The sequence below is a fragment of the Lepidochelys olivacea genome (genome assembly GCF_965140295.1).
Source record: "Lepidochelys olivacea isolate rLepOli2 genome assembly, chromosome: 1".
NCBI lineage: Eukaryota > Metazoa > Chordata > Testudines > Cheloniidae > Lepidochelys > Lepidochelys olivacea.
In genome coordinates, this window is record NC_140411.1 from 11,476,398 (window position 1) to 11,504,163 (window position 27,766).

At 42.7% G+C, this 27,766-nt stretch overlaps 1 protein-coding gene across 1 annotated transcript in view; it reads right to left on the reverse strand.

Moving 5' to 3' along the window:
- Nucleotides 1–23,813, reverse strand: part of LOC311514775 (disintegrin and metalloproteinase domain-containing protein 29-like) — a gene marked incomplete at both ends in the record, with an annotated part of 70,751 nt that extends 46,938 nt beyond the window's left edge. Inside the window, 3 exons of the mRNA XM_084617470.1 lie at nt 7,192–7,297; nt 20,890–21,010; nt 23,784–23,813. Of these exons, the coding sequence (XP_084473596.1) occupies nt 7,192–7,297; nt 20,890–21,010; nt 23,784–23,813 (257 nt within the window). The remainder of the gene's footprint in view (nt 1–7,191; nt 7,298–20,889; nt 21,011–23,783) is intronic.
- Between the last annotated feature and the right edge of the window lie 3,953 nt (nt 23,814–27,766).

Consider the following 27,766-nt stretch of genomic DNA (forward strand, 5'->3'; position numbering starts at 1 on the left):
CTTTCCTCTAAGTGCTTCAGCATTGATTCCTTGAGGACCTGCTCCATGATTTTTCCAGGGACTGAGGTGAGGCTGACTGGCCTGTAGTTCCCAGGATCCTCCTTCTTCCCTTTTTTAAAGATGGGCACTACATTAGCCTTTTTCCAGTCACCCAGGACCTCCCCCGATCACCATGAGTTTTCAAAAATAATGGCCAATGGCTCTGCAATCACAGCTGCCAACTCCTTTAGCACTCTCGGATGCAATGCATCTGGCCCCATGGACTTGTGCTCGTCCAGCTTTTCTAAATAGTCCCGAACCACTTCTGTCTCCACAGAGGGCTGGTCACCTCCTCCCCATGTTGTGCTGCCCAGTGCAGTAGTCTGGGAGCTGACCTTGTTCGTGAAGACAGAGGCAAAAAAAGCATTGAGTACATTCGCTTTTTCCACATCCTCTGTCACTAGGTTGCCTCCCTCATTCAGTAAGGGGCCCACACTTTCCTTGACTTTCTTCTTGTTGCTAACATACCTGAAGAAACCCTTCTTGTTACTCTGAACATCTCTTGCTAGCTGCAACTCCAGGTGCGATTTGGCCTTCCTGATTTCACTCCTGCATGCCCGAGCAATATTTTTATACTCATCCCTGGTCATTTGTCCAATCTTCCACTTCTTGTAAGCTTCTTTTTTGTATTTAAGAGCAGCAAGGATTTCACTGTTAAGCCAAGCTGGTTGCCTGCCATATTTACTATTCTTTCTACAGATCAGGATGGTTTGTCCCTGTAACCTCAATAAGGATTCTTTAAAATACAGCCAGCTCTCCTGGACTCCTTTCCCCCTCATGTTGTTCTCCCAGGGGATCCTGCCCATCAGTTCCCTGAGGGAGTAAAAGTCTGCTTTTCTGAAGTCCAGGATCTGTATTCTGCTGCTCTTTCTTCCTTATGGTAGGATCCTGAACTCGACCATCTCATGGTCACTGCCTCCCAGGTTCCCATCCACTTTTGCTTCCCCTACTAATTCTTCCCGGTTTGTGAGCAGCAGGTCAAGAAGAGCTCTGCCCCTACTTGGTTCCTCCAGCACTTGCACCAGGAAATTGTCCCCTACATTTTCCAAAAACTTCCTGGATTGCCTGTGCACTGCTGTATTGATCTCCCAGCAGATATCGGGGTGATTGAAGTCTCCCATGAGAACCAGGGCCTGCAATCTATTAACTTCTGCAAGTTGCCAGAAGAAAGCCTCGTCCACCTCATCCCCCTGCTGTGGTCGTCTATAGTAGACTCCCACCACAACATCACCCTTGTTGTTCACGCTTCTAAACTTAATCAAGACACTCAGGTTTTTCTGCAGTTTCATACTTGAGCTCTAAGCAGTCATACTGCTCCCTTACATACAGTGTAACTCCCCCACCTTTTCTGCCCTTCCTGAACAGCTTATATCCATCCATGACAGTACTCCAGTCATGTGAGTTATCCCATCAAGTCTGTTATTCCAATCACATCATAATTCCTTGACTGTGCCAGGACTTCCAGTTCTCCCTGCTTGTTTCCCAGGCTTCGTGCATTTGTATATAGGCACTTGAGGTAACCTGCTGATCGCCCCTCTCTCTCAGTATGAGGCAGGAGACCTCCCCTCTCATGCGCTCCTGCTCGCGCCTCCTCTCGGTATTCCACTTCCTCACTTACCTCAGGGCTTTGGTCTCCTTCCCCCGGTGAACCTAGTTTAAAGCCCTCCTCACTAGGTTAGCCAGCCTGCTTGCGAAGATGCTCTTCCCTCTCTTCGTTAGGTGGAGCCTGTCTCTGCCTAGCACTCCTTCTTGGAACACCATCCCATGGTCAAAGAATCCAAAGCCTTCTCTCCGACACCACCTGCGTAGCCATTCGTTGACTTCCACGATTCGACGGTCTCTACCCAGGCCTTTTCCTTCCATGGGGAGGATGGACAAGAACACCACTTGCACCTCAAACTCCTTTATCCTTCTTCCCAGAGCCACGTAGTCCGCAGTGATCCGCTCAAGGTCATTCTTGGCAGTATCATTGGTGCCCACATGAAGAAGCAGGAAGGGGTAGCGATCCGAGGGCTTGATGAGTCTCGGCAGTCTCTGTCACATCGCAAATCAGGATGGTAAATACCTTACAGGGTAATTAGATTCAAAACAGAGAATCCCTCTAGGCAAAACCTTAAGTTACAAAAAAGGCACATACACAGGAATATTCATTCAATTCAGCACAGCTATTTTCTCAGCCATTTAAAAAATCATAATCTAACACATACCTAGCTAGATTACTTAACTAAATTCTAAGACTCCATTCCTGTTCTGTCTCCAGCAAAAGCATCATTCAGACAGACACAGACGCTTTGTTTTTCTCCCTCCTCCCAGCTTTTGAAAGTATATTATCTCCTCATTGGAGATTTTGGTCAGGTGCCAGCGAGGTTACCTTTAGCTTATTAACCCTTTACAGGTGAGAGGATTTTTCCTCTGGCCAGGAGGGATTTTAAAGGGGTTTACCTTTCCCTTTATGTTTTTCTTGAAGGCTCTGTCATAAATATATAGTTGGAAATGTTATAAACCTTTTGTTTATTTCTTACGTGCTGAAATGGCAAACATCTCTATGAAATGCATAATTGTAAATAGAAAAGGAGTACTTGTAACTTGGATTTAAACTTGGAGAGTGGTCAGTTTGGATGAGCTATTACCAGCAGGAGAGTGAGTTTGTGTGTGTATGGGGGTGGGGTGTGTGTGAGAAAACCTGGATTTGTGCTGGAAATGGCCCACCTTGATTATCATGCACATTGTAGGGAGAATGGTCACTTTGGATGAGCTATTACCAGCAGGATAGTGAGTTTGTGTGTGTGGTTTTTGGGAGGGGGGTGAGGGGGTGAGAGAACCTGGATTTGTGCAGGAAATGGCCCAACTTGATTATCATGCACATTGTGTAAAGAGTTGTCACTTTGGATGGGCTATCACCAGCAGGAGAGTGAATTTGTGTGGGGGGGTGGAGGGTGAGAAAACCTGGATTTGTGCTGGAAATGGCCCAACCTGATGATCACTTTAGATAAGCTATTACCAGCAGGACAGTGGGGTGGGAGGAGGTATTGTTTCATATTCTCTGTGTATATATAAAGTCTGCTGCAGTTTCCACGGTATGCATCTGATGAAGTGAGCTGTAGCTCACGAAAGCTCATGCTCAAATAAATTGGTTAGTCTCTAAGGTGCCACAAGTACTCCTTTTCTTTTTGCGAATACAGACTAACACGGCTGTTACTCTGAAACCTGTCATAATTGTAAATAGGTTATCTAAATGCAAAGCTTCTAACATAATTTCCTAATATCATTGCTATGTCAAATGTTGTATGTACCAAATTTAGTACTATAAACTATTAAACTGATTAATAATATAAGAAGCCATTTAAAGTATAGAATATTTATATTAGTGGGGGATTACTTAATTATTTAACAGGACAAAAACAACTCCCTCACCCGACTCTGGAAGACAAAAAGAATCATTTCTCCAAAATTATGAAGAATCAAGGACTTCTTTAATAACTATTTAAGCTACAAATATTGCATTTCAAAGAGACTGTTTAGAAAACGAAAAACTTTTAGATAAAGAACAGGAGCATTAGGACTTTTTGAGAACAGAATTTTATCTCCTGTTGAATTTGAATATAATTGAAGGAATATCTTAGAAAATAGACAGGATAAAAAGAAAATTAAAACTCTACAAGTTCTGATATTTTCCTGCCAAAGAATAAAGACAATTAGAAGCATACACATTCTTTATTCATTAAGCAGACTGCATATTTAGAAGCTGCAGGTGTCACTAAAACCAGCCCTCAAAGGCATGGAGCCAGTGAAAGGATGACAGGCAGCCAACTTTAAATCTAAACAAGACTTAAAGAGGGGTATTTGCCTATAATTTTATGACAATAGGAAGAAGAGTATAAAAACTCTGCAATGAACACCCTCAGCCTCTGCTACAACATATAGCACCCATCAATTCATCCTGTCTAGCTCTGCAAAAAAAGTGCTACAGATACATAAGAACAGAGAAGCCATCACCAGAAAAAGCTCATGAAAACCTACCCAAGGACAACCTCCTGAAGAGTTCAATATAGATTGGTGAGAGGAAGTTAACTGAAATGCTGTCAATAGAGTAGATTAAAAAACTGGTTTTATTGTGATATTGAAATGCTTTTTGTTAAAAGTTTCTCCTGTTATATACCAAATGATTAGACCCTATATTCCTGGAGAACATAGAATTCCTGGAGAGAATATCAATTATTGGTAAACAGAAAAAGTTGGGATTTAATTGGATTTAAGATTCTTAACATTCATTACTTGGCCTGTCTTAAAACAGCTCAAATGACTTCTTCTAAATAATATCAATACTTTCTTTGCGTTCATAGGATTTAGTTAAGATTAAGCATAGTAAACAATTATAAAAGTAGGTTTCAGAGTAACAGCCGTGTTAGTCTGTATTTGCAAAAAGAAAAGGAGTACTTGTGGCACCTTAGAGACTAACCAATTTATTTGAGCATGAGCTTTCGTGAGCTACAGCTCACTTCATCGGATGCATACCGTGGAAACTGCAGCAGACATTATATACACACAGAGATCATGAAACAATACCTCCTCCCACCCCACTGTCCTGCTGGTAATAGCTTACCTAAAGTGATCATCAAGGTGGGCCATGTCCAGCACAAATCCAGGCTCTCACCCCCCCACCCCCATACACACACACAAACTCACTCTCCTGCTGGCAATAGCTCATCCAAACTGACCACTCTCCAAGTTTAACCAGAATGTCTGGGGGGGGGGGGATAGGAAAAAACAAGGGGAAATAGGCTACCTTGCATAATGACTTAGCCACTCCCAGTCTCTATTTAAGCGTAAATTAATAGTATCCAATTTGCAAATGAATTCCAATTCAGCAGTTTCTCGCTGGAGTCTGGATTTGAAGTTTTTTGTTTTAAGATAGCGACCTTCATGTCTGTGATTGCGTGACCAGAGAGATTGAAGTGTTCTCCGACTGGTTTATGAATGTTATAATTCTTGACATCTGATTTGTGTCCATTTATTCTTTTACGTAGAGACTGTCCAGTTTGACCAATGTAAATGGCAGAGGGGCATTGCTGGCACATAAAAATGGTTATTCCTGATAATCAACAGAACTCACCTATCCTGAAACAAAGTTCTTTGGCCCATTGTGAGAAAGAAAAGGAGTGAGAGAGAGCGAGAGAGCTGCCCTGCAGGAGACCTGAAGAATCCAATATGAGGAGACTTGAAGCCTGGAGCAGTCTTGCTAAATGACTCAACCAGACACACCTGGCACAGGAAGGAACCCCAAGCAGCTGATTCCCTATAAGGGAGCTGAAGCAGCCCTTTGGGAGGGAGGATGGACAGATTGCAGTTTCTCAGAGTCAAACAGATAAGAGATCCTGGGAAGGAACCTCTCTCATTTGCCAAGGCTCTGAGGTAAGAGGCATAACCTGGGATAGATTTTTGGGATTCTGTAAGTGACTGGGGAAATTCTGTTTAAGTTTGTTTTTGGATACTTACCCCAAGAAAGGAGCCCAAATGGGCTCTGTGTTGATGAAACAGACTTTCATTAACGTTTGACTTCTTATTAAACTAAACTGCCAACACAGATCTTTGTGAGAGAGAAGGTGGTAGGTCACCCCTTCATTGCCTTTCTATACCCATTTATATTAGCAGTCTTGTTTTCTGGACTCACAGTAATTTGTGGAAATAATACCTCTTGTTAATTTAAGAGAAGAGCACCCCACGGGCAGTTCAGGACTACTAATCTTGAGGTTAATGAGTTTGACTGCTTGTTTTTCTCTCTTTCAGGTTACTTAAAGTTACAGGATCAGTTGAGATTGTGTGTTTGGGCACTGCTTGAGCCTTTGTTCCCTGGATCATCCTTGATTAGCCTCAATCAGCCTTATGATCATCCTCCCCTTGTTTGATTAATGAGAGGGTTAGTTTGATCTAGGAGAGAAGGCCTAAAAAGCCACAGGTTAAGTGACGAAGGGGAGCTAGGAAGCGAGGGAGTTGTAATATAATTGCATATATATAATATGCCATATATAATATATAATGGTTTGGAAGAGCACATCACCAGTACCAATGCTGCTTCTGTCTCCTCCTGGCCTGCACAGAAGACGATGTATTGAAAAAAAAATCAAGCCTCACGTCAAGGTTCCTTCCCCACTCTGAACTCTAGGGTGGAGATGTGGGGACCTGCATGAAAGACCCCCTAAGCTTATTCTTACCAGTTTAGGTTAAAAACTTCCTCAAGGTACAAACTTTGCCTTGTCCTTGAACAGTATGCTGCCGCCACCACCACCAAGTGTTTTAAACAAAACAGGGAAAGAGACCACTTGGAGACATCTTCCCCCAAAATATCCCTCCCCTCCCCAAAGCCCTACACCCCCTTTCCTGGGGAAGGCTTGATAAAAATCCTCACCAATTTTCATAGGTGAACCCAGACCCAAACCCTTGCATCTTAAGAACAATGAAAAAGCAATTAGGTTCTTAAAAGAAGATTATTAAAGAAAAAGTAAAAAAGAATCACCTCTGTAAAATCAGGATGGTAAATACCTTACAGGGTAATCAGATTCAAAACATAGAGAATCCCTCTAGGCAAAACCTTAAGTTACAAAAAGACACAAAAACAGGAATATACATTCCATTCAACACAACCTATTTTACCAGCCATTTAACAAAAGGAAATCTAATGCATTTTTAGCTAGATTACTTACTAACTTAACAGAAGTTCTGAAGAGCATTCCTGACCTGGTCCCAGCAAAAGCATCACACAGACAGACAGGCCCTTTGTTCCCTGCCCCACTTCAGCTTTGAAAGTATCTTGTCCCCTCATTGGTCATTTTGGGTCAGGTGCCAGCGAGGTTACCTTAGCTTCTTAACTCTTTACAGGTGAAAGGGTTTTGCCTCTGGCCAGGAGGGATTTTATAGCACTTTATTCAGAAAGGTGGTTACCCTTCTTTTTATATTTATGACACCTCATTAAGCACAGTGGGGGTGAAAATGAAAGGTTTAAATAAACTGTACTGCCCATAAAATGCTGCTGTGCATCTCCTCATTTGTCCGATTTTCTAACACTACTTAAAATAAGGGTGTGTTTTTTTATTTACAGGGGTTTCTTAGTACATTTTCCAGTGGCTCAGAGACACATGTATAGAAAAAACTTACTTGTCTTGACACTTATTGTAAGTAAGTCCGTCTCCACCGCAGTTGCCACACCGGTCACCTTTAGCATTCACTGCTTTGAAACAACTCAATGGGGCCAGCTGTGCTGCTGCAAGGAGCGGGGGGGGGGGGGGGGAAGAGAAGCACAAGGTAAATGACAAGACAGAAATAAAAAACACAACATATTCTACTAATTCCTCCAATCATTTCAAGGAGTTAAGGGGAAACTGAAGTTATTCATCTGTAACCAGAGTTCTTTGGAATGAAGTCTGCATATTCACCCTCATGGGAGGCACCCCTGGTGCAGATGTGATGGTGGAACCTTTAGGTAGCAGTGCCGGTTGGAACTCTCACATCCTCTCCTACCCCTGCCCTCGCTGTTCCTGAATTTTCTGAGGGCCAGGCTATAAAAGGGGGCATGGCTCTTCACCCACCTCAGTGACTTCAACCACTTCATCCAATTCTCAGGTTGTACTTAGGACTCTAAAGAAAAGGAAGGGTGTGTGTGGAGAGTGAATATACAATACATCTTGAATTCTGGCTACAGGTTGATAACTTCCATTTCTTCTTTGAGTGTCCTCTGCATATTCCACCTCATGGGACAGTCTGACAAGCAGTACTCCCTTTGGATGGAGATGGGCCCTATAATAGAGGGAGATTGAAGTACTGCCCTGACAAATTGTGCATCCAATCTGCATCCTAAATACAAAGAATAGGGTTTTGTAAAATGTTTGCAAAGAGTTCAAAGTTGCAACACTATAGATCTGTATAAAAGGAATATGTCTAAAGCATACCATAGAAGCTGCCTTGGTCCTAGTGGAATGTGACTGAATTCTATCCAGAATAGGGTCTGACGCTGAAGTGTAGGTCTTATGAAAGTACAGCTTAACCAATTCTGAATGTGTATGAGACTTAAGTACTTGTCTCTTTTTATCAGGATAGAAATGAATAGATTATGGCACTATCAGAATCATTTAGCCCTATTGAAGAAATAAGCTAAAGACTGTTGGGCACCTACAGTAAGAAGCGTGTTTTCTCCTGCACAGGTGTGGCCTTAGAAAAAAGGCTAGTGAGTTAATTGACAGATAAAGTTAAAACTCAGTCACCACATTAGCGATGGGGATGTAGCTCTCTTCTATCCTTATGAAAAAGAGTGAATGGTGGGCCAACCATGAGGGCCTGCAATTTACTCTCTTCTAGCAAAGTCCTTCACAGTATTTCCTTTTACTCTGGACAGGAGGAGAAAAGGTCCTGAACCGGGAGCGGGCTGGGCTCTGTTTGTTTAAAAAGCAGCAGCCACATGACAAACCAGGAGCTGCAAAGAAGAAATTCCAGGAACTGTATGCGGAGCCACCTGTGGAACAGGCTGAATATTACAGCGGGGAGCAAGTCTGTATGGGACTTATGAGGCAGAGACAGGAAGCCAGAGCAGAGGGCCCCAATGAGAGAAACTGAGCCTAGCTTGGAAACTGGCAAGAGCCTATTTACTTTAATAGGGACTAGATTGGAAAGGGCACCCCAGGCACTATCCTGATTTTCAATAGGACTGCCCCGGCCCAAAACAAGAACCCCTATTGAGAACTTTGAACTGTAACTCTTAAGCCTTTATACCTAGTGTATTTGCAGACTTTCCTTTCCCTGCCAGCCCTAGCACGTTACCCTTTCACTTAAGCATTCGGCTGAGTGATTATTGGGACCTACCAAGTCTAGCATCTACAAGGCTTAGCTGCTGAACCACCTACAGGACTTGCTTCAAAGTTGCTGTACACCAGGCATGCTGCTAGTACCTCAGGAATTTAGAGTACTTCAACACAGAGCAGCCCGCCATGATTACACAGATGGTATGGCTCTCTCACTTCCTGCAGCAGGGGAGTTTAGATTAGATATTAGAAAAAAACTTTTTAACTATAAGGTTAGTTAAGTTATGGAATAGGCTTCCAAGGGAGGCTTTGGAATCCCCACTGGAGGATTTTTAGAACAGGTTGGACAAGCACTTGTCAGGAATGGCCTAGGTTTATTTGATCCTGACTCAGCACAGGAGGCTGGACTTCATGGCCTCTCAAGGTCCCTTCCAGCCCCACATTTCTATGATTCTATGATAAAAGCTGTTTTCACTGAGCATTAAAATAGACACCATTCTGCTATTGGCTCAAATGGAAGCTTCATTAGCTACTGGAGCTTCCTTGCTGGATACAGGTCCTTTTACATGTAGGAAGATTTACTGAACCCTTTCATAAAAAGAAAAGGAGTACTTGTGGCACCTTAGAGACTACCCAATTTATTTGAGCATGAGCTTTCGTGAGCTACAGCTCATTTCATCGGATGCATACCATGGAAACTGCAGCAGACTTTATATATACACAGAGAATATGAAACAATACCTCCTCCCACCCCACTGTCCTGCTGGTAATAGCTTATCTAAAGTGATCATCAGGTTGGGCCATTTCCAGCACAAATCCAGGTTTTCTCACACACACCCCCCGGCCCCCATACACACACAAACTTACTCTCCTGCTGGTAATAGCTCATCCAAACTGACCACTCTCCAAGTTTAAATCCAAGTTAAACCAGAACATCTGGGGGTAGGGGGTAGGAAAAAACAAGAGGAAATAGGCTACCTTGCATAATGACTTAGCCACTCCCAGTCTCTATTTAAGCGTAAATTAATAGTATCCAATTTGCAAATGAGTTCCAATTCAGCAGTTTCTCGCTGGAGTCTGGATTTGAAGTTTTTTTGTTTTAAGATAGCGACCTTCATGTCTGTGATTGCGTGACCAGAGAGATTGAAGTGTTCTCCGACTGGTTTATGAATGTTATAATTCTTGACATCTGATTTGTGTCCATTTATTCTTTTACGTAGAGACTGTCCAGTTTGACCAATGTACATGGCAGAGGGGCATTGCTGGCACATGATGGCATATATCACATTGGTGGATGTGCAGGTGAACGAGCTCTGATAGTGTGGCTGATGTTATTAGGCCCTGTGATGGTGTCCCCTGAATAGATATGTGGGCACAATTGGCAACGGGCTTTGTTGCAAGGATAAGTTCCTGGGTTAGTGGTTCTGTTGTGTGGTATGTGGTTGTTGGTGAGTATTTGCTTCAGGTTGTGGGGCTGTCTGTAGGCAAGGACTGGCCTGTGTCCCAAGATTTGTGAGAGTGTTGGGTCATCCTTTAGGATAGGTTGTAGATCCTTAATAATGCGTTGGAGGGGTTTTAGTTGGGGGCTGAAGGTGACGGCTAGTGGCGTTCTGTTATTTTCTTTGTTAGGCCTGTCCTGTAGTAGGTAACTTCTGGGAACTCTTCTGGCTCGATCAATCTGTTTCTTTACTTCTGCAGGTGGGTATTGTAGTTGTAAGAAAGCTTGACAGAGATCTTGTTGGTGTTTGTCTCTGTCTGAGGGGTTGGAGCAAATGCGGTTGTATCGCAGAGCTTGGCTGTAGACGATGGATCGTGTGGTGTGGTCAGGGTGAAAGCTGGAGGCATGCAGGTAGGAATAGCGGTCAGTAGGTTTCCGGTATAGGGTGGTGTTTATGTGACCATTGTTTATTAGCACTGTAGTGTCCAGGAAGTGGATCTCTTGTGTGGACTGGACCAGGCTGAAGTTGGTGGTGGGATGGAAATTGTTGAAATCATGGTGGAATTCCTCAAGGGCTTCTTTGCCATGGGTCCAGGTGATGAAGATGTCATCAATATAGCGCAAGTAGAGTAGGGGCTTTAGGGGACGAGAGCTGAGGAAGCGTTGTTCTAAATCAGCCATAAAAATGTTGGCATACTGTGGGGCCATGCGGGTACCCATAGCAGTGCCGCTGATCTGAAGGTATACATTGTCCCCAAATGTGAAATAGTTATGGGTAAGGACAAAGTCACAAAGTTCAGCCACCAGGTTAGCCGTGACATTATCGGGGATAGTGTTCCTGATGGCTTGTAGTCCATCTTTGTGTGGAATGTTGGTGTAGAGGGCTTCTACATCCATAGTGGCCAGGATGGTGTTATCAGGAAGATCACCGATGAATTGAAGTTTCCTCAGGAAGTCAGTGGTGTCTCAAAGGTAGCTGGGAGTGCTGGTAGCGTAGGGCCTGAGGAGGGAGTCTACATAGCCAGACAATCCTGCTGTCAGGGTGCCAATGCCTGAGATGATGGGGCGTCCAGGATTTCCAGGTTTATGGATCTTGGGTAGTAGATAGAATATCCCAAGTCGGGGTTCCAGGGGTGTGTCTGTGCGGATTTGATCTTGTGCTTTTTCAGGAAGTTTCTTGAGCAAATGCTGTAGTTGCTTTTGGTAACTCTCAGTGGGATCAGAGGGTAATGGCTTGTAGAAACTCGTGTTGGAGAGCTGCCGAGCAGCCTCTTGTTCATATTCCGACCTATTCATGATGACAACAGCACCTCCTTTGTCAGCCTTTTTGATTATGATGTCAGAGTTGTTTCTGAGGCTGTGGATGGCATTGCGTTCCGCATGGCTGAGTTTATGGGGCAAGTGATGCTGCTTTTCCACAATTTCAGCCCGTGCACGTCGGCGGAAGCACTCTATGTAGAAGTCCAGTCTGCTGTTTCGACCTTCAGGAGGAGTCCACCTAGAATCCCTCTTTCTGTAGTGTTGGTAGGGAGGTCTCTGTGGATTAGTATGTTGTTCAGAGGTATTTTGGAAATATTCCTTGAGTCGGAGACGTCGAAAATAGGATTCTAGGTCACCACAGAACTGTATCATGTTCGTGGGGGTGGAGGGGCAGAAGGAGAGGCCCCGAGATAGAACAGCTGCTTCTGCTGAGCTGAGAGTATAGTTGGATAGGTTAACAATATTGCTAGGTGGGTTGAGGGAACCATTGCTGTGGCCGAAGAAACAGATTGATCGAGCCAGAAGAGTTCCCAGAAGTTACCTACTACAGGACAGGCCTAACAAAGAAAATAACAGAACGCCACTAGCCGTCACCTTCAGCCCCCAACTAAAACCCCTCCAACGCATTATTAAGGATCTACAACCTATCCTAAAGGATGACCCAACACTCTCACAAATCTTGGGACACAGGCCAGTCCTTGCCTACAGACAGCCCCACAACCTGAAGCAAATACTCACCAACAACCACATACCACACAACAGAACCACTAACCCAGGAACTTATCCTTGCAACAAAGCCCGTTGCCAATTGTGCCCACATATCTATTCAGGGGACACCATCACAGGGCCTAATAACATCAGCCACACTATCAGAGCTCGTTCACCTGCACATCCACCAATGTGATATATGCCATCATGTGCCAGCAATGCCCCTCTGCCATGTACATTGGTCAAACTGGACAGTCTCTATGTAAAAGAATAAATGGACACAAATCAGATGTCAAGAATTATAACATTCATAAACCAGTCGGAGAACACTTCAATCTCTCTGGTCACGCAATCACAGACATGAAGGTCGCTATCTTAAAACAAAAAAACTTCAAATCCAGACTCCAGCGAGAAACTGCTGAATTGGAATTCATTTGCAAATTGGATACTATTAATTTACGCTTAAATAGAGACTGGGAGTGGCTAAGTCGTTATGCAAGGTAGCCTATTTCCTCTTGTTTTTTCCTAACACCCCCCCCCAGATGTTCTGGTTTAACTTGGATTTAAACTTGGGGAGTGGTCAGTTTGGATGAGCTATTACCAGCAGGAGAGTGAGTTTGTGTGTGTATGGGGGTGGCGGGGGGATGTGAGAAAACCTGGATTTGTGTTGGAAATGGCCCACCTTAATTATCATGCACATTGTAGGGAGAATGGTCACTTTGGATGAGCTATTACCAGCAGGATAGTGAGTTTGTGTGTGTGGTTTTTGGGAGGGGGATGAGGGGGTGAGAGAACCTGGATTTGTGCAGGAAATGGCCCAACTTGATTATCATGCACATTGTGTAAAGAGTTGTCACTTTGGATGGGCTATCACCAGCAGGAGAGTGAATTTGTGTGGGGGGGTGGAGGGTGAGAAAACCTGGATTTGTGCTGGAAATGGCCCAACCTGATGATCACTTTAGATAAGCTATTACCAGCAGGACAGTGGGGTGGGAGGAGGTATTGTTTCATATTCTCTGTGTATATATAAAGTCTGCTGCAGTTTCCACGGTATGCATCCGATGAAGTGAGCTGTAGCTCACGAAAGCTCATGCTCAAATAAATTGGTTAGTCTCTAAGGTGCCACAAGTACTCCTTTTCTTTTTGCGAATACAGACTAACACGGCTGTTACTCTGAACCCTTTCATGAAGGTCTTAACTATGTTGTGTGTGAATACAGACTAGTTATCTATGAGAGAGTGGTATACCAATACAACTGCTAGATGGACATTAACTGCTGATAAAGGTCTGAAAGTTTCAGCTGTAGCAGTTATTCTAAAATATGATGAATTGGAGCCATTGGTGTAACTACATTACTACTCTTTATGCAGAGACTGAATCTCTTCCATTTGAAGCTATAACACTTATAGGTTGATTCTTTCCTACAGTAAAGTAGGACATGTGCCAGCAGACAGCAAGATTGTTCTAATTCTATCAAAGACCTGTAGTCCAGGTTGTCAGATCTGGGTGATCAACTCTTCAACAAACCTGGAGGAAGGAGAGATTGGTAAACTCCTTTTGTTAAATGGAGACCTGGCAAACACTAAATATCTTGGCCACAATGGAGCCACTAGAATTACTTTGGCTCTGTCCAGTTTTATTTTTATCACTTTGTGAATGAGGGGAAATCGGAGGGTGGGGGGGAAGCATATAGACAATTGTGACACCAGTTTATTAGGAATGTGTCTGAGATGGATTGGCTGTCTCTTCCTGCTTTTGAGCAAAATCTGGGACATTTTGGCTACTTGCAATCAGGTCTATATGCAGATGTGGAAGCAGAATTAAGAGAAAAAGGAGGATCTGGGGGAAGAGGTCTTAATCAATTTTAGGATAGGGTGAAACGTAACTCTAACCCTAACCACGCGAGAGTTGTAAGAAATACTGTTTCAGAGTAACAGCCGTGTTAGTCTGTATTCGCAAAAAGAAAAGGAGTACTTGTGGCACCTTAGAGACTAACCAGCTTAAAGCTTATTAAAGCTTATTATTATTAAGCTTATGCTCTAATAAATTGGTTAGTCTCTAAGGTGCCACAAGTACTCCTTTTCTTTTTAAGAAATACTGTCTTCGCCTTGCTTTAGTTGATAAGGATGGAATGCTGACTTAAGCAGAAACCTTGAGATAAGGCAGCATCTGGAGGGAGTTTGTATAAACAAAAGGATAACCGTTAGCTGTTGATGTATGTAACGGGAAAGTATAAATACCTGTCTTATACTGCTTGTAAGGGGAAGATCTGCCTATGGTCAGGGGCCCTCCCTGTCTGACCGCAGTCTTCCCTTGCAATTGCTCATAATAAACTGTCTCTGGCTTGTTGCTAACAAACGCAGAATGAGGACTTGTTTTCTTCCACGCAGAGGACCCCCACAGGTTGAAGATCTTGTGTATCACTGAAATCTTTAATGACCAATCCTGGAGTTCTATTGTGTGTCTACCCAGTTGGTCTGCAGTACTGTTGCATTTCTCTGCAAGGTGTAGCGTTCAATACAAGAATGTACTGTACTGCACCACTCCCCCACAGCCACTGCTTCTCTGCATAGATGTGTGGATGAGTGCCTTCTTACTTGTTTATATAAAACATCACTTTACTTGATAGCAGCTGGCCTATGTTGTCCTTGCTAAGCTGCACTGTGGTCAAAACTAAGTGAGGCAGAAAAGACTTGAGAGCATAACATATTGCTCTGAGTTCCAGCACACTGATGTCTAGTTTAGTGTCCTGGGAGTTCTAGTGGCCACAAGCTATCAATGTGAGCTCCCCGCCAAGGTTGGATGTAGTTGAAACTATTGTTGCTGATACTGCTGTATAGTTTAAAACTACTCTCTTCATCTTGAGACAGTTCACCGTAACAGAGGCGCAGGGTCACATTCTTTGACATGGTCAATATAAGAGACATCTAAAATAAGTCTACTTGTTTGTCAGTCACTGCTGGATAGACCACATTTCCAGTTAGGTATAATGTTTCACCTGCATAGCTGAGTCTATGAGGTCCATTAATCTGAGCAAGATGACGACTTTCTCACATGGAAATTGGTGCAGCAAGGCTATGGCTGATAGAATCTTTGCCAAATTTCCTCTGGCAAGAAGGCTGTGCTGATATAGGAGTCCAACATTGATATCCACAAGGCAGTGGGCAAACTGGGAGAAGTCCCCAATATTCTTAGACCTACTTCTCTAAGTACGAAGCACGTGTAGGATATGGATCCCACTAGACTTTATTCTAACACCACTAATTAGTCAGTTCTTTTAGTATGAGGTCACAGGCTGTCACTCTTGAGGCTCTCTGTTGTTGCTTGCAATCATTTATTCAGATTTAGGCTTGACTGTGAACCACTGATAACATCTACACACACACCTTATAGGAGTTCCAGCTAGGTTGAATATCCCTAGTTTGTTTATGAAAAGGCAATGCAAGACAGTATTAAAAGCCTTACTAAAGTCCAGATATATCACATCTACTGCTCCCCCACAGCCAGAAGGCTTATTACTCTGACAAAGAAAGCTTAGTTTGGTTTGGCTATTTGTTCTTGACAAATCCATGCTGACTATTACTTATTCCCTTATTATCTTCTAGTTGTTTGCAAGTTGATTGCTTGATTAATTGCTCTATTATCTTTCTGGAGACTGAAGTTAAGCAGACTGGTCTGTAATTCCCTAGATTGTTCTTATTTTCCTTTCTATAGATGCGCACTATATTTGCCCCTTTTCCAGTCCTCTGAAATCACTCCCGTCTTCCATGACTTTTCGAAAATAATGCTAATAGCTCAGACATCGCCTCTGTCTGCTCCTTGAGTATTCTAGGATGTTTTTCATCAGGCCCCAATGACCTGAAGACATCCAACTTGTCCAAGTAATTTTTAACTTCTTCCTTCCCTATTTTAGCCTCTGATCTTACTTCATTTTCCCTGGCATTCATTATGTTGGACATCCAATTGCTACTAACCTTTTTGGTGAAAACTGAAACAAAAAAGTCATTTAGCACTTCAACCATTTCCATATTTTCTGTTACTGTTTCCTCCTCCCTTCATTGAGTAACAGGCCTATCCTTTACTTGCTCTTCCTCTTGCTTCTAATGTAGTTGTAGAATGTTTTCCTATTACCCTTTATGTCTCTAGCTAGTTTAGTCTTATTCTGTGCCTTGGCCTGTCTAATGTTTCTCTACATACTTGTAGTCTTTGTTTATATTCATCCTTTGTAATTTGACCTAGTTTCCACTTTTAGTAGGACTTTTTTTTTGAGTTTCAGATCACAGAAGATAGTCTGGTTGAGCCAGGGTTAAAGAATTGAGTTTCTTTGGGTCTATTATCAGACAGATCTCAGTCCTTCTTTGGAATTAGGAAGTACCTGGAATAAAATGTTTTAACACTGACTCCTTGTACTATGACCACTTCTTCCTGCGGAGAGAGCTTCTGCTCTAAATAGGTTCACATGAGAGTTGACTCTGAATTGGGATTATAATAAAGGAAGAGAATTGAGTTGGATAGTGTATCTGCTGTGTATTATTTCTAATATCCATTTTTCCAGCGATATAGCACTCTAGCTGTCCTGTCAGACATGACATGGCAGTCTTCAAATGGGGTAGATAAGAAATATCTCAAAATTGGTCTGCACTTCTCAGGACTTATGAAATTTACATCACATGAAGGCAGACAAATACCGACAAATTTTAATAATGCTTGTATGCAAATGGAAGAAGTCTAAATGCTAAGATTGGTTCACTTGACAGCCTAGTATTAGATGAGGCTATTGATATAATAGTCCTCACAGAAACTTGATGGAATGATAATTAATGGAACACAATAATACCAGGGTACAAAATACATAGGAATGACAGAGTAGGTCATGCTGGTGGGAGATCACCACTACATGTGAAAAAGAATAGAGTCAAATATTGTAACAACCTTAAAGTTAATTAAATAGTACCACAGAATTTTTATGAATACAAATTCCATGCTTCAATAAGAGGAGTACAACAGTAGGAATATGCTTCCAACCACCTGACCAGGATGGTGACAATGACTTTGAAATGCCCAGGGAGATTGGAGAGGCAACAAAAACAGAAACCCAGTAATAATGGAGGATTTCAACCATCCCCATAATGAATGGGAACATGCCACCTCAGGACAGGATGCAGAGATAAAATTTCTAGACACCATTAATGAGTGCTCCTTGGAGCAGGTAGTCCTAGAACCCAAAAGGGGAGATGCAATTCTTGACTTAGTCCTAAGTGGAGCATAGGATCTGGTGCAAGAACTGAACTGCTCAGTAATAGCAACCATAATGTAATTCAATTTAACATCCTTGCAGGGAGGAAAATACCAAAGAAACCTACCATACCAGTGTTTAACTTCAAAAAGGGAAAATATGCAAAAATGAGGAAGCTAGTTGAACAGAAATTAAAGGGAACAGTCACAAGAGTGAAATGCCTTCAGTCACAAGAGTGAAATTTCCTCATGGAAACTTTTAAAAAACACCAAAAAAGAGGCTCAAATTCTATGTATGCCCCAAATTAAGAAAAAAAGCCAGGAAGAGGAGGAAAAATGCCAGAATGGATATAAAGAGTAAAAGAGACTGTTACAGACAAAAAGGCATCCTTTAAAAATTGGAAATCAAACCCTACTGAGGAAAACAGAAAGGAGCAGGAACACTGGCAAGTCAAGTGTAAACATATTATTGGTCATGTCAAAAAAAGAATTTGAAAATCAACTAGCCGAAGACACGCAAACTAACAGCATTTTAAAAAAAAAGTATATCAGAAGCAGGATGCATACCAAACAATCAGTGGGACCACTGAACTATCAAGCCATGAATTCTTTGCATTGGTCTTCAGAGCAGAAGATGTGAGGGAGAGCTCCAAACCTGAGCCTCTCTTTTCAGGCAACAAATCTGAAGAACTGTTCCACACCGGGGTGTCAGTAGAGACAGTTTTGGAACAAATTGATAAATTAAACAATAAGAAGTCAACAGGACACATAGTATTCACCCAAGTTCTGAAGGAACTCCAATATGAAATTGTAGAACTACTAACTGTGGTATGTAAACTATCACTTAAACCAATCCCTGTACCAGATGACTGGCGGATCGCTAACACGATGCTGAGTTTAATAAAATAAATAAATAAAAAGCTCTAGGGGTGATCCTGGCAATTTCAGGCTGGTAAGCATAACTTCAGTACCAGCCAAATTGGTTGAAACTATAGTAAAGTACAGAATTATCAGAAACTTAGAATATGATTTGTTGGGAAAAAGTCACCATGGCTTTTGTAAAGGGAAATCATGCCTCACCAATCTACTAGAATCCTTTGAGGGGGGATCAACAAGCACGTGGACAAGGGTGATCCAGTGGATATAGCTCTTGGTTATTATGTCCTGAAGTTTCTAAAACTGTTACTTTTAAATTTCGAAGTCTGAACAGCTAAAAGGTTTATTTTGGCTTCTCTGGACAGGCATTCATGGGATTTTCAAAGAGGGAAGGAAGAGTTCTGGAGACTATCTTCTAGTTTGCCTGGAAGTAGAACTGAACTTCCAGGCAACTATAGGTAAGGGAATGAAGTCCTATCCTGACTGACAGTTCTGGTTTTGCCTTTAGTCTTATCCTAAGAAGAATTCTAAAATAGAATATCTTGAGTACAGTAATTTTTTGAGGAAATGCTCAATCTAGCAAGAGATTACACATAATTCCCTGTAATCAGGAGCCTCCTCACAAGAGATTATGTTCCTTTCCTGCATTCCTGACAATCAGACAGAAATGAAGTAGTTCAGTCCCATGTCTGATTCCCCAGATTCTCACAATCATTTGGTTCTCCTCAAAAGTTAACTGTAGGGCTCTGATGCTTGAGAAAAGAACATTCATCCTTTTCTTTGGAATCTAGTCTCCAGAAAAGGAAGCACCCATAAATTTAGTAAGAAAAAAAATCTACAAATCTAAGAATTGGGAGCATTCATCTTTTCTTTGGCGTGTACAATAGGCAAGGAAATATTCACAACTAGTAACTAGACACTGTGGGTTTGAGTCATTTGATCCCTGAGAATGAGGGTTGTCACCTTTTCATCAGCCTAATATAGCCAATATCTGTCGAGTAAAGTATCTAATTAAAAAAAAAATCTAATGCAGTGTGCTTCAGTACCATAAAAATAGTAAATGAGCACTGCAAACAACCCAAACACATAGAAACTGGGAATTTTACATCTATTTAGGATATTAACCCTTCAGACCAAATGTAATGGTATCAGCACACGCCTCTCATAAGCACCCCCCCTCTGTTCTGATATATGCCTGCAATCACTCAGTTTTGAACGGGGCAGCACCCATTTCTCACAGGCACTCCCTTTCTGGTCAGGTGTATGCCTGCTTTTCTTTCAGTTCTTACAATGGGGTGGCACCTGCTTCTCACAAGTACCTCCCCAGCTGATGGCTCTTTCAGCAGCTCTTCAGTGACTCAGCCCTTCAGTCACACGCAGTCCCCCATTCCAGATTATACAATCACCAGTTCTTTTTCACAGCCCTGGAATGTGGCCATAGCACCAAGGCTTCCTCCCCAGAGGTACTACCTTCTTTAAGAGCACAACGGGGGCCCACCTCAGTACCTTCCATTGGTGTCCTTTCAGCAGCCCTTCCTGAGCTCAGTCTTCAACCAGAACAGCAGGGCCCATCACAGCCCTCCCCACAGTCTGGCTAGATTCTGGGCTCAAGCCCCTGGGGTCAGACTGCCTGCACTGACCTGTTCATGGTTCTGCTGCCATTCCAGGTACCCAGTCCTCCCTTTTTGACCTACCAGAAGGAACTGGCTGCTCTGCCACTGCTGCTTCCTTTTATATGGCCCTTTTGGCCCCTGATTGGTCACTCCAGCAGCTCCTCTGATTGGCTGACTGGAGGACTTCTCCTCAGCTCTTTTCTAAGGAGGGAAGAGGCAGGCCACAAGGCCTCCAGCAGGGGGCCTCCGGATCTAGTCCACCCTATCACACCAAAGTAGATACTGAGAATGATTGCATTCTTCCTGGGTGTTTCAGCACTCTTTCCTCTTTAAAATGCTTCCCATCTCATTAGTTCTCACCAAGCACCTTCTGTAGCCAAAGAAGACACCCATACCACTTAAGAAGGTATCTACCCCAACTTTCCAAATCACCTGTTCCCAAAAGTCAGCAGTCTTGTGTGCTAGGAGCCATTCCAAACCTCTTCTATTGCTTCCTGAGCTGCGGAAGTGTGTAGAATCCAGCAGCAAGGGAAGTAGGGCACAGTGAGACTGTTTAGATATTTCAGTGATTGGTGTTATAGAATAACAATCCTTATCTTTAGGTGTGATATGCAAAATCCACTGATTAGACAGGGGAAGCTCAGGAAGAAGGACAGATTCCTTGCAGAGGTGAGGCAGGATCAACCAAGACTGCAGCCACTCTCAGCAGCGACACAAACTCTCTCTCCTTTGTGCAGAGCCCCCTGGCCAAAAAGTCTGTTTGCCATCTTGGGATTAGGTATCATTTAAGAACTGGCCAATTTCATAAGAGTTAATTGATGCGGCTATGTGTTTTTATAAATAATAATGCAGGTCTTGCCTTTGCCAAATACAGCTTTGCACTGTCTTTCATGGTTATGGCATCTCCCTTGGAAACAACAGTCTTTGGTACCACATGGAGTTCCATCTTGCTTAAATACATCCTGTGGGCACCAGGTTGAAGTCCCATTGCAGTACTCGGGAAGGTCACACTCACCAATACTTTCTCTGCATATTTTCCCTTGTCTATGAAGCTGTTAAAATAAGAATACAAGGATCTGGATGAGATTTCTCTCTGGAGGCCTATTTCATGAGCCACCATTTACCTTCTTAAAATATGTTTGTTATCCAACGGATAAGAAAAAAGCCACCTGAAGTTTCTTTGCCATTTACTTTAACATAGATAAGAGGAAGATGCAACATAAATACTCCTTGTACTGTTTATTAAGTAGTGCACTCTAATTCCAATATTTAAAATATTTGTGATTCTTTTCCACTCCCAAATGATGATAAACTCTTCATGCTTTTAATCAATAACAATGAAGAAAGGAAAAATAGTTTTTGCCCATCTACTCATTTTTTTCCATGTTGAGTCTGCTGAGGCTAGAGCTGGGGACACTTCACCCACAGTGTTCAGAAGCTGGATCTGTCAGTCACTGGGGAGAGGGGGATGGGACCCACCTATCAATATCCTTTTCAGAATGAGCACTTAGTACAAGTGGTATTACTGTAGCACCTAGGAGGCGTAGTCAAGGAACCAGACCCCCTTGTGCTTGGTGCTGTACAAACACAGAACAACAAGACAGTCCCTGCCCCAAAGAGCCAGAACCCAAGTATAAGACAAGAGACAAATGATGGATACAGACAGATGTGGGAGCATACAAGAAACAATCTGACAGTATTGGACAGCTTTTTAGGCAGTGGTCTCAGCTCACCAGCAACCTAACTATTGTGAATTTTTGGTAGGCATTAAGGAAAAGGAGAGTTTTGACATGGGTTTTGGAGGATAATTACTTAGTTTTAATCAGTGTTTATGGAGAGCTCCACCCAAATATGAGGGGAAGCATGGGAGAAAGAATGAAAGTCCTTGTTTGAAAATTTAACAAGTGGGTAATGGAGGCTGGCATCAAGGGTAGATTGGAGTTGAGCGTCGAGTGCTCAATAGCAAACAAGATGATATGGTGGGGTTTGGCCATGAAGGGCCTTGAAGGTAAAGACAAATTAGGTGAAGACAAATGTGATAGAGAAGAGGGAGTCAGTGGAGGGAAGCAAAGAGACAGGTGACATGATCAAAGTGACACACTAGGAAAATGAAATTTGCAGCAGCACTGAAAGGATATGAATGGGCAAAGATTGCATTTGTCAAGATCCGAGAAAAGGATGTTGCAGTAATCAAGTTGAGAAGATGGAAACAGGGATGAGTTTTAGGTATGTGATTGTATAAGAAAGGCCATATCTTAGATATGTTATACAGAAAGAATTGGCAAGGTTTACAAACTGCCTGGATTTGAGGTCCTAGACAGAAGTCTAAGTCAAAGATGGCACCCAGATTACAGGCCTAAGGGACAGACATGATGGTATTGTCCAGTGATCAGGAAAGGAGGTGGTGGGGAGGGCATGGAAGGGCTGGAGAGAAACAGATGAAGAGTTCCGTTGTAGCCACGTTGAGCTTGAGCTGATGGCTGGACATCCACAAGGAGAAATCAGAGAGAGAGGCTGAAATTTCCATTTGGAGAAAGAAAGACAGGTCTGGAGTAGCAAAGTAGATCTGTAAGAATGTGTTTTGTTTTATCTGTGGCCTGAAAGTATAGTCTGGATGTATCCTCCTATGTTGATTCTAGAGGATTCCATGAATCTTTGAGTAAATGCAGCCTTGTGGCAAATATTTCTGAATAACTGGGCACTGAGGAAAAAGAAGGCCTGGCTGTGTGCCCAGTGCTAAACATCTATCAGAAAATATCCTTTGGAATGTTTGCCCAGTTTTCCTGAGCAACTGGGGTGGAAGGATCGGGTGATGTGGTGAAGCTGGATTGCTCTGAGAGCAATGAAAACAGAAGTACAGGGCTGAAACGATGGTAGAGAAAGATTTTCTCCAATCCCAGGGAGCTTCTCTGCTGAGTCCTGTATGTCCTGACCAGTAAAGATAATGATCTGGAGGGTGGGCTGAATGGAAGTACTTTCTGCTACTGTACTGGATCCCGTGGTGGTGGATGCCACATTTATTGCATCAGTGATAGCACAAGAACTCTCTGCTATTGACATAGGCTTTTCTAGAGTCCAGAGGAGGTGACTTTATCCTTTATTGCAGAACTCTTAGTTGGGAGCCTGGCTGTCAACTATGTCTTCTCCAGTTGATCTGAGGAATCTCAGAGAGATCTCCAGAGGGAGCAGAAGAATTTCTTTCCACCTAAATAAGGATGCCTTGTACTGGGAGCTGGAGAATAGGCAATCCTTTTCTTCTTCATGTGAGCCATCTTGAGAGTGCCCAGGCTCAGATGACTCTGGAAATAAAAGTGCTCCAGGCTATGTCAGGAAGCCAAGAATGATGATGAAGGAAGAGAAGAACAATAGAGAGAAATCATAAGTCTATGTAGGAAGATAATATTGGGGGAAATATCAATTTGGGGATGTTTTGAAGTCACATAGGTTATGTCTACACAGTATTTGGGAGTGAGCCTCCCAGCCAACGGCCACAGACTTGTGTTAGCAGAGCTCATGCTAGTGCACTATTTTTAGCTGTGTAGATGGTGCTTTGACATTTTGACTCAGACTGGAACTTGTGCTCTCAAGCTCACTCCACCCACCCCGGGTTTGGAGTCCAAGCTCCACCCCAAGCTGCAATATCAAAGCACTGTCTACACAGCACACTAGAGCACACACTGCTAGCACAAGTCTGACGACCTAGGCTGGGAGGCTCACTCCCAAAAGCTGAGTAGACATTCCAATAGGGCTTGGATCTATGCATTGCCAATAGAGGCAGAACATTCTGGAGAGGATGTTGATGGGCAGGTACTTTCAACCTCTCACCAGTCTGTCATTGATAGCTTTAGCTGCCATCCTAGGTGAGTGCCATAACTACCAGGTTATAGAATCATTCTCAAGCTTTCCCTGACCTAATGACTATTCAGTCATGTATAATGATAGTGGATAGTTATTGGGATAGTTATTCCTAGGAAGGAAAGCGAGAATGATTTTTTAATCTGGTAGTTTTGGCATTTACCTAGAATGTAGGTGTCATAAATATAAAGGGAAGGGTAACCACCTTTCTGTATACAGAACTATAAAATCCCTCCTGGCCAGAGGCAAAACCCCTTCACCTGTAAAGGGTTAAGAAGCTAAGATAACCTCACTGGCATCTGACCAAAATGACCAACGAGGAAACAAGATACTTTCAAAGCTGGAGGGGGGGAAACAAAGGGTCTGTCTGTCTGTGTGATGCTTTTGCTTGGAACAGATCAGGAACGCAGTCTCAGAAACTCTGTTAAGTAAGTAATCTAGCTAGAAATGCGTTAGATTTCCTTTTGTTAAATGCTGGTAAAATAGGTTGTGCTGAATGGAATGTATATTCCTGTTTTTGTGTCTTTTTGTAACTGAAGGTTTTGCCTAGAGGGATTCTCTATGTTTTGAATCTGATTACCCTGTAAGGTATTTACCATCCTGATTTTACAAAGGTGATTCTTTTACTTTTTCTTTAATTAAAATTCTTCTTTTAAGATCCTGATTGCTTTTTCCTTGTTCTTAAGATCCAAGGGTTTGGGTCTGTGTTCACCTATGCAAATTGGTGAGGATTTTTATCAAGCCTTCCCCAGGAAAGGGGGTAGTAGGGCTTGGGGGGATATTTTGGGGGGAAGACGTCTCCAAGTGGGCTCTTTCCCTGTTCTTTGTTTAACACGCTTGGTGGTGGCAGCATAGGGTTCAAGGACAAGGCAAAGTTTGTACCTTGAGGAAGTTTTTAACCTAAGCTGGTAAGAATAAGCTTAGGGGATCTTTCATGCAGGTCCCCACGTCTGTACCCTAGAGTTCAGAGTGGGGAAAGAACCTTGACAGTAGGGGATCCAAGTTCAAGTCCCTACTCCAATGACTACTTAATTATTTCTTAAAAATGGAACAGCTTCAACAGGTGACATTGAGAAACACTGACACCCCATACCCCAGTGGCTAGGGTACTCTCTTGTAATATAGGAAACCCAAATTTAATTCCCTTCTCCTCATCAGCCAAAGTGGGGAATTGTATATCAGGTTCCCACATCCCAGCAGAGGATCCTAGCCATTGAGCTAATAGTTATAAGGGAGCCCCGCCCCCTGAATTTTGCAAATTTCTCCTGCTTTGCATCTGTCAAAATGCCTAAAGTCAAAACAAAAACATTTTATTTGAGGTGAAACAAAACATTTCATTTGAACATTATTGAAACATTTTAATATTTTGGTTTAGTCAAAATCATTCAGTGAACTCTGCATGAATTAGTAAATAGCTTTGGGTTGGGGTTAGGCAACTATTTGCTAAAAACAAGTTGCCAAACTGTAATCCCAACACATCTACATGGGATTAGTAGATCTAGTACTTGAGAAGGAAATTGTGAAAATGAATAGCATTGCCACTGGTATTAACTTTAAAAGAAAGTAATTAAACATTCAGTTTACCATAAAATACAAAATCTACTACAGGTTTTTCTTACCTGACAGTTTTGGCAGCAAAGTCCAGAAACACAGGCAGCACCTGGCTTTATTGTACAATTGGATAGGCAACAACCACCCCGTAGGCACACCTTCAAGTACAAAATGAATGGCACCTCACCTTAAAAATCTGTTGTGGGACTCTCCTGTAATAACACCAGTCTTACCATTTATTGTTTGATTTCAAACAGTAATAAAACTCAGTGAATTTGAGAGACAAATTCCCATTTCTCACCATAGTTATGGTGACCATACGCCCTGTTTTGGCCGGTACAATCCCTTTTCTAAGCCCTGTCCCAGACGACTCAACTTTTTTGGCAAAAGTGGGCATTTTTCCCATTTGCTTTTGCCAACAAATGGGACAAATAGCCTCTTTTGTCAAAAAAGTGGGGTCCAGAGGAATGTGCAGGAGTGGGTGAGTGGTGATGCCAGCCCCACACAGGGGAGGAGGCAGGGCTTGGGTGGGGGGCAGGCAGGACTCCACTGAGCAGCAACGCCAGCCCCAGCCATAGCCTGGGCCAGGCAGGGCCCAGATGAGCAGCTGGGGTCAGCTCAGTGTGGAGAGGGTGGAGAGCTTAGGCTAGCCCGACATGGTGTCCCATTTTCGCTGCCATCCCCTAGGTGAGTGCCATAACTACCAGATTTGGAAAATATGGTCACCCTAACCATAGTTCTAAATACATAGCATTTTTATAAAGTATTAATATTATTATTATTTTCAATTTCTGCTACACAAAGAATCCAAAGAGAATGCTACCAAGAGAGGAAGGATGATCCAGCAGCCTGGGACAAAGGACACTGGGTTCAATTCCCTGCTCTGCTGGAGCTTGGACAAGTCATTAAGTTTTTCTGTTCCTCAGTTCCCTATTTGTAAAAATGGGGAAATAGAGAAATACTATCTCACAGGTGTGTTGTGAGTATAAATACATTAAAAAGATGGAGAGGTACTAGTCCTTACAGTGACGTGGGTCACATAAGTACCACAGATATATGTAATATTTATAATGATTTTAAGATATGTGCAAACAAAATTAAATAGTTTCATTTTAATGTAAACTTTTAAATGTAGATTCACCAATACACTAGAGTGGAACAAAGAAACCAAAGTGTACTTGTGATTCTGACACAACACTGAATTTGTAATAGACTTACTGGCTTGCAGGGTTGTGTTAGTGAGACTGGTACTATGTGATATTAGGGGTGTGGATAGCATAGTCCCTGAGTCCTAATGTCTCCATGCTTTAAGGGCACCCCCTGTACTTCTGCCTTAGTTCCCTTGGCTGTGTTGCCAAAATGGGAGTGGTGTCAAGGCAACCTTTTAAGGTGGAGAGCCTTTTAAGCACTGATGTCCAAGATAGTATGCAGCCACATAATCTTTAAAGAGCTGTGAATTTGGCCAAGAAAGCTACACATGTACAGTCTCTCCTTGTACCAGAGTCATTATAACCAATAGAATTGTGGCATGCAAATTAGCTGAGACAACAGGTGGTTGAGTTAGCACTGATGTCACACTGACCGCAGTGAAGTTACCCAAGCTGTTGACCTGTCTATTTGTAGCCAGTTGTACTAATTGGGCCTACACATTTACCCTAATTATAAGCTTAATGGTAAAATGTAAGTGTGAAGGAACTGCTCAGGTTGGTGACAACACCAGTGGTGATGTTGTGGTGACATCATCAGACGGGGAGAGGTTGGTCAAGGTGACAGTTGGAAAGTGGATCTTGAGAGAGGGAGATCTGGTAATTTTGACAGGACAGTCACAGGCTAGACTTGCCTACAGAATGGGCTAAGTGAGGAAACGTTAGTAGAGCTCTGAGAAGGGAAACTGAAGAGGCTGAAGAGAGCTGAGCTTGATGTCCCTAGCCCCAGAAGCTTCCCATGTAAGTAGATCATGGTGTATGATAGTGTACCTGGTCTACACTAAAAAGTTAGGTTGACCTAGCTACGTCACTCAAGGGTGTGAAAAATCCACACTCTTGTGTGACATCATTAAGCTGAAATCATCTCTGGTGTAGACACCACGGTGTAGACAGAACTGCAGTGCTGTAGCTGTGGTACCCTTGCATTTCAACTCTAGACAAGCCCTATGTGATTTAGGCTTTGAAGTGATGCTACCTAATAATACCACAAGCAAGAGTGTATCTCTTGGTTTTCCAGTTCCTGAGGAGAAAAGACAAGCCCTTTAACTCTAAGTCTAAAAGAACCCAGGAGTGAATAGTACCAGATAGAGAGGATATATGTCAGCTTTTCACCAGGGGGGAAATAGGGCCTCAAAGAAAGTGAAGGTTTATAAATTGTCACAATGACCTGTTATATGTAATTGTTTAAGAAAGATG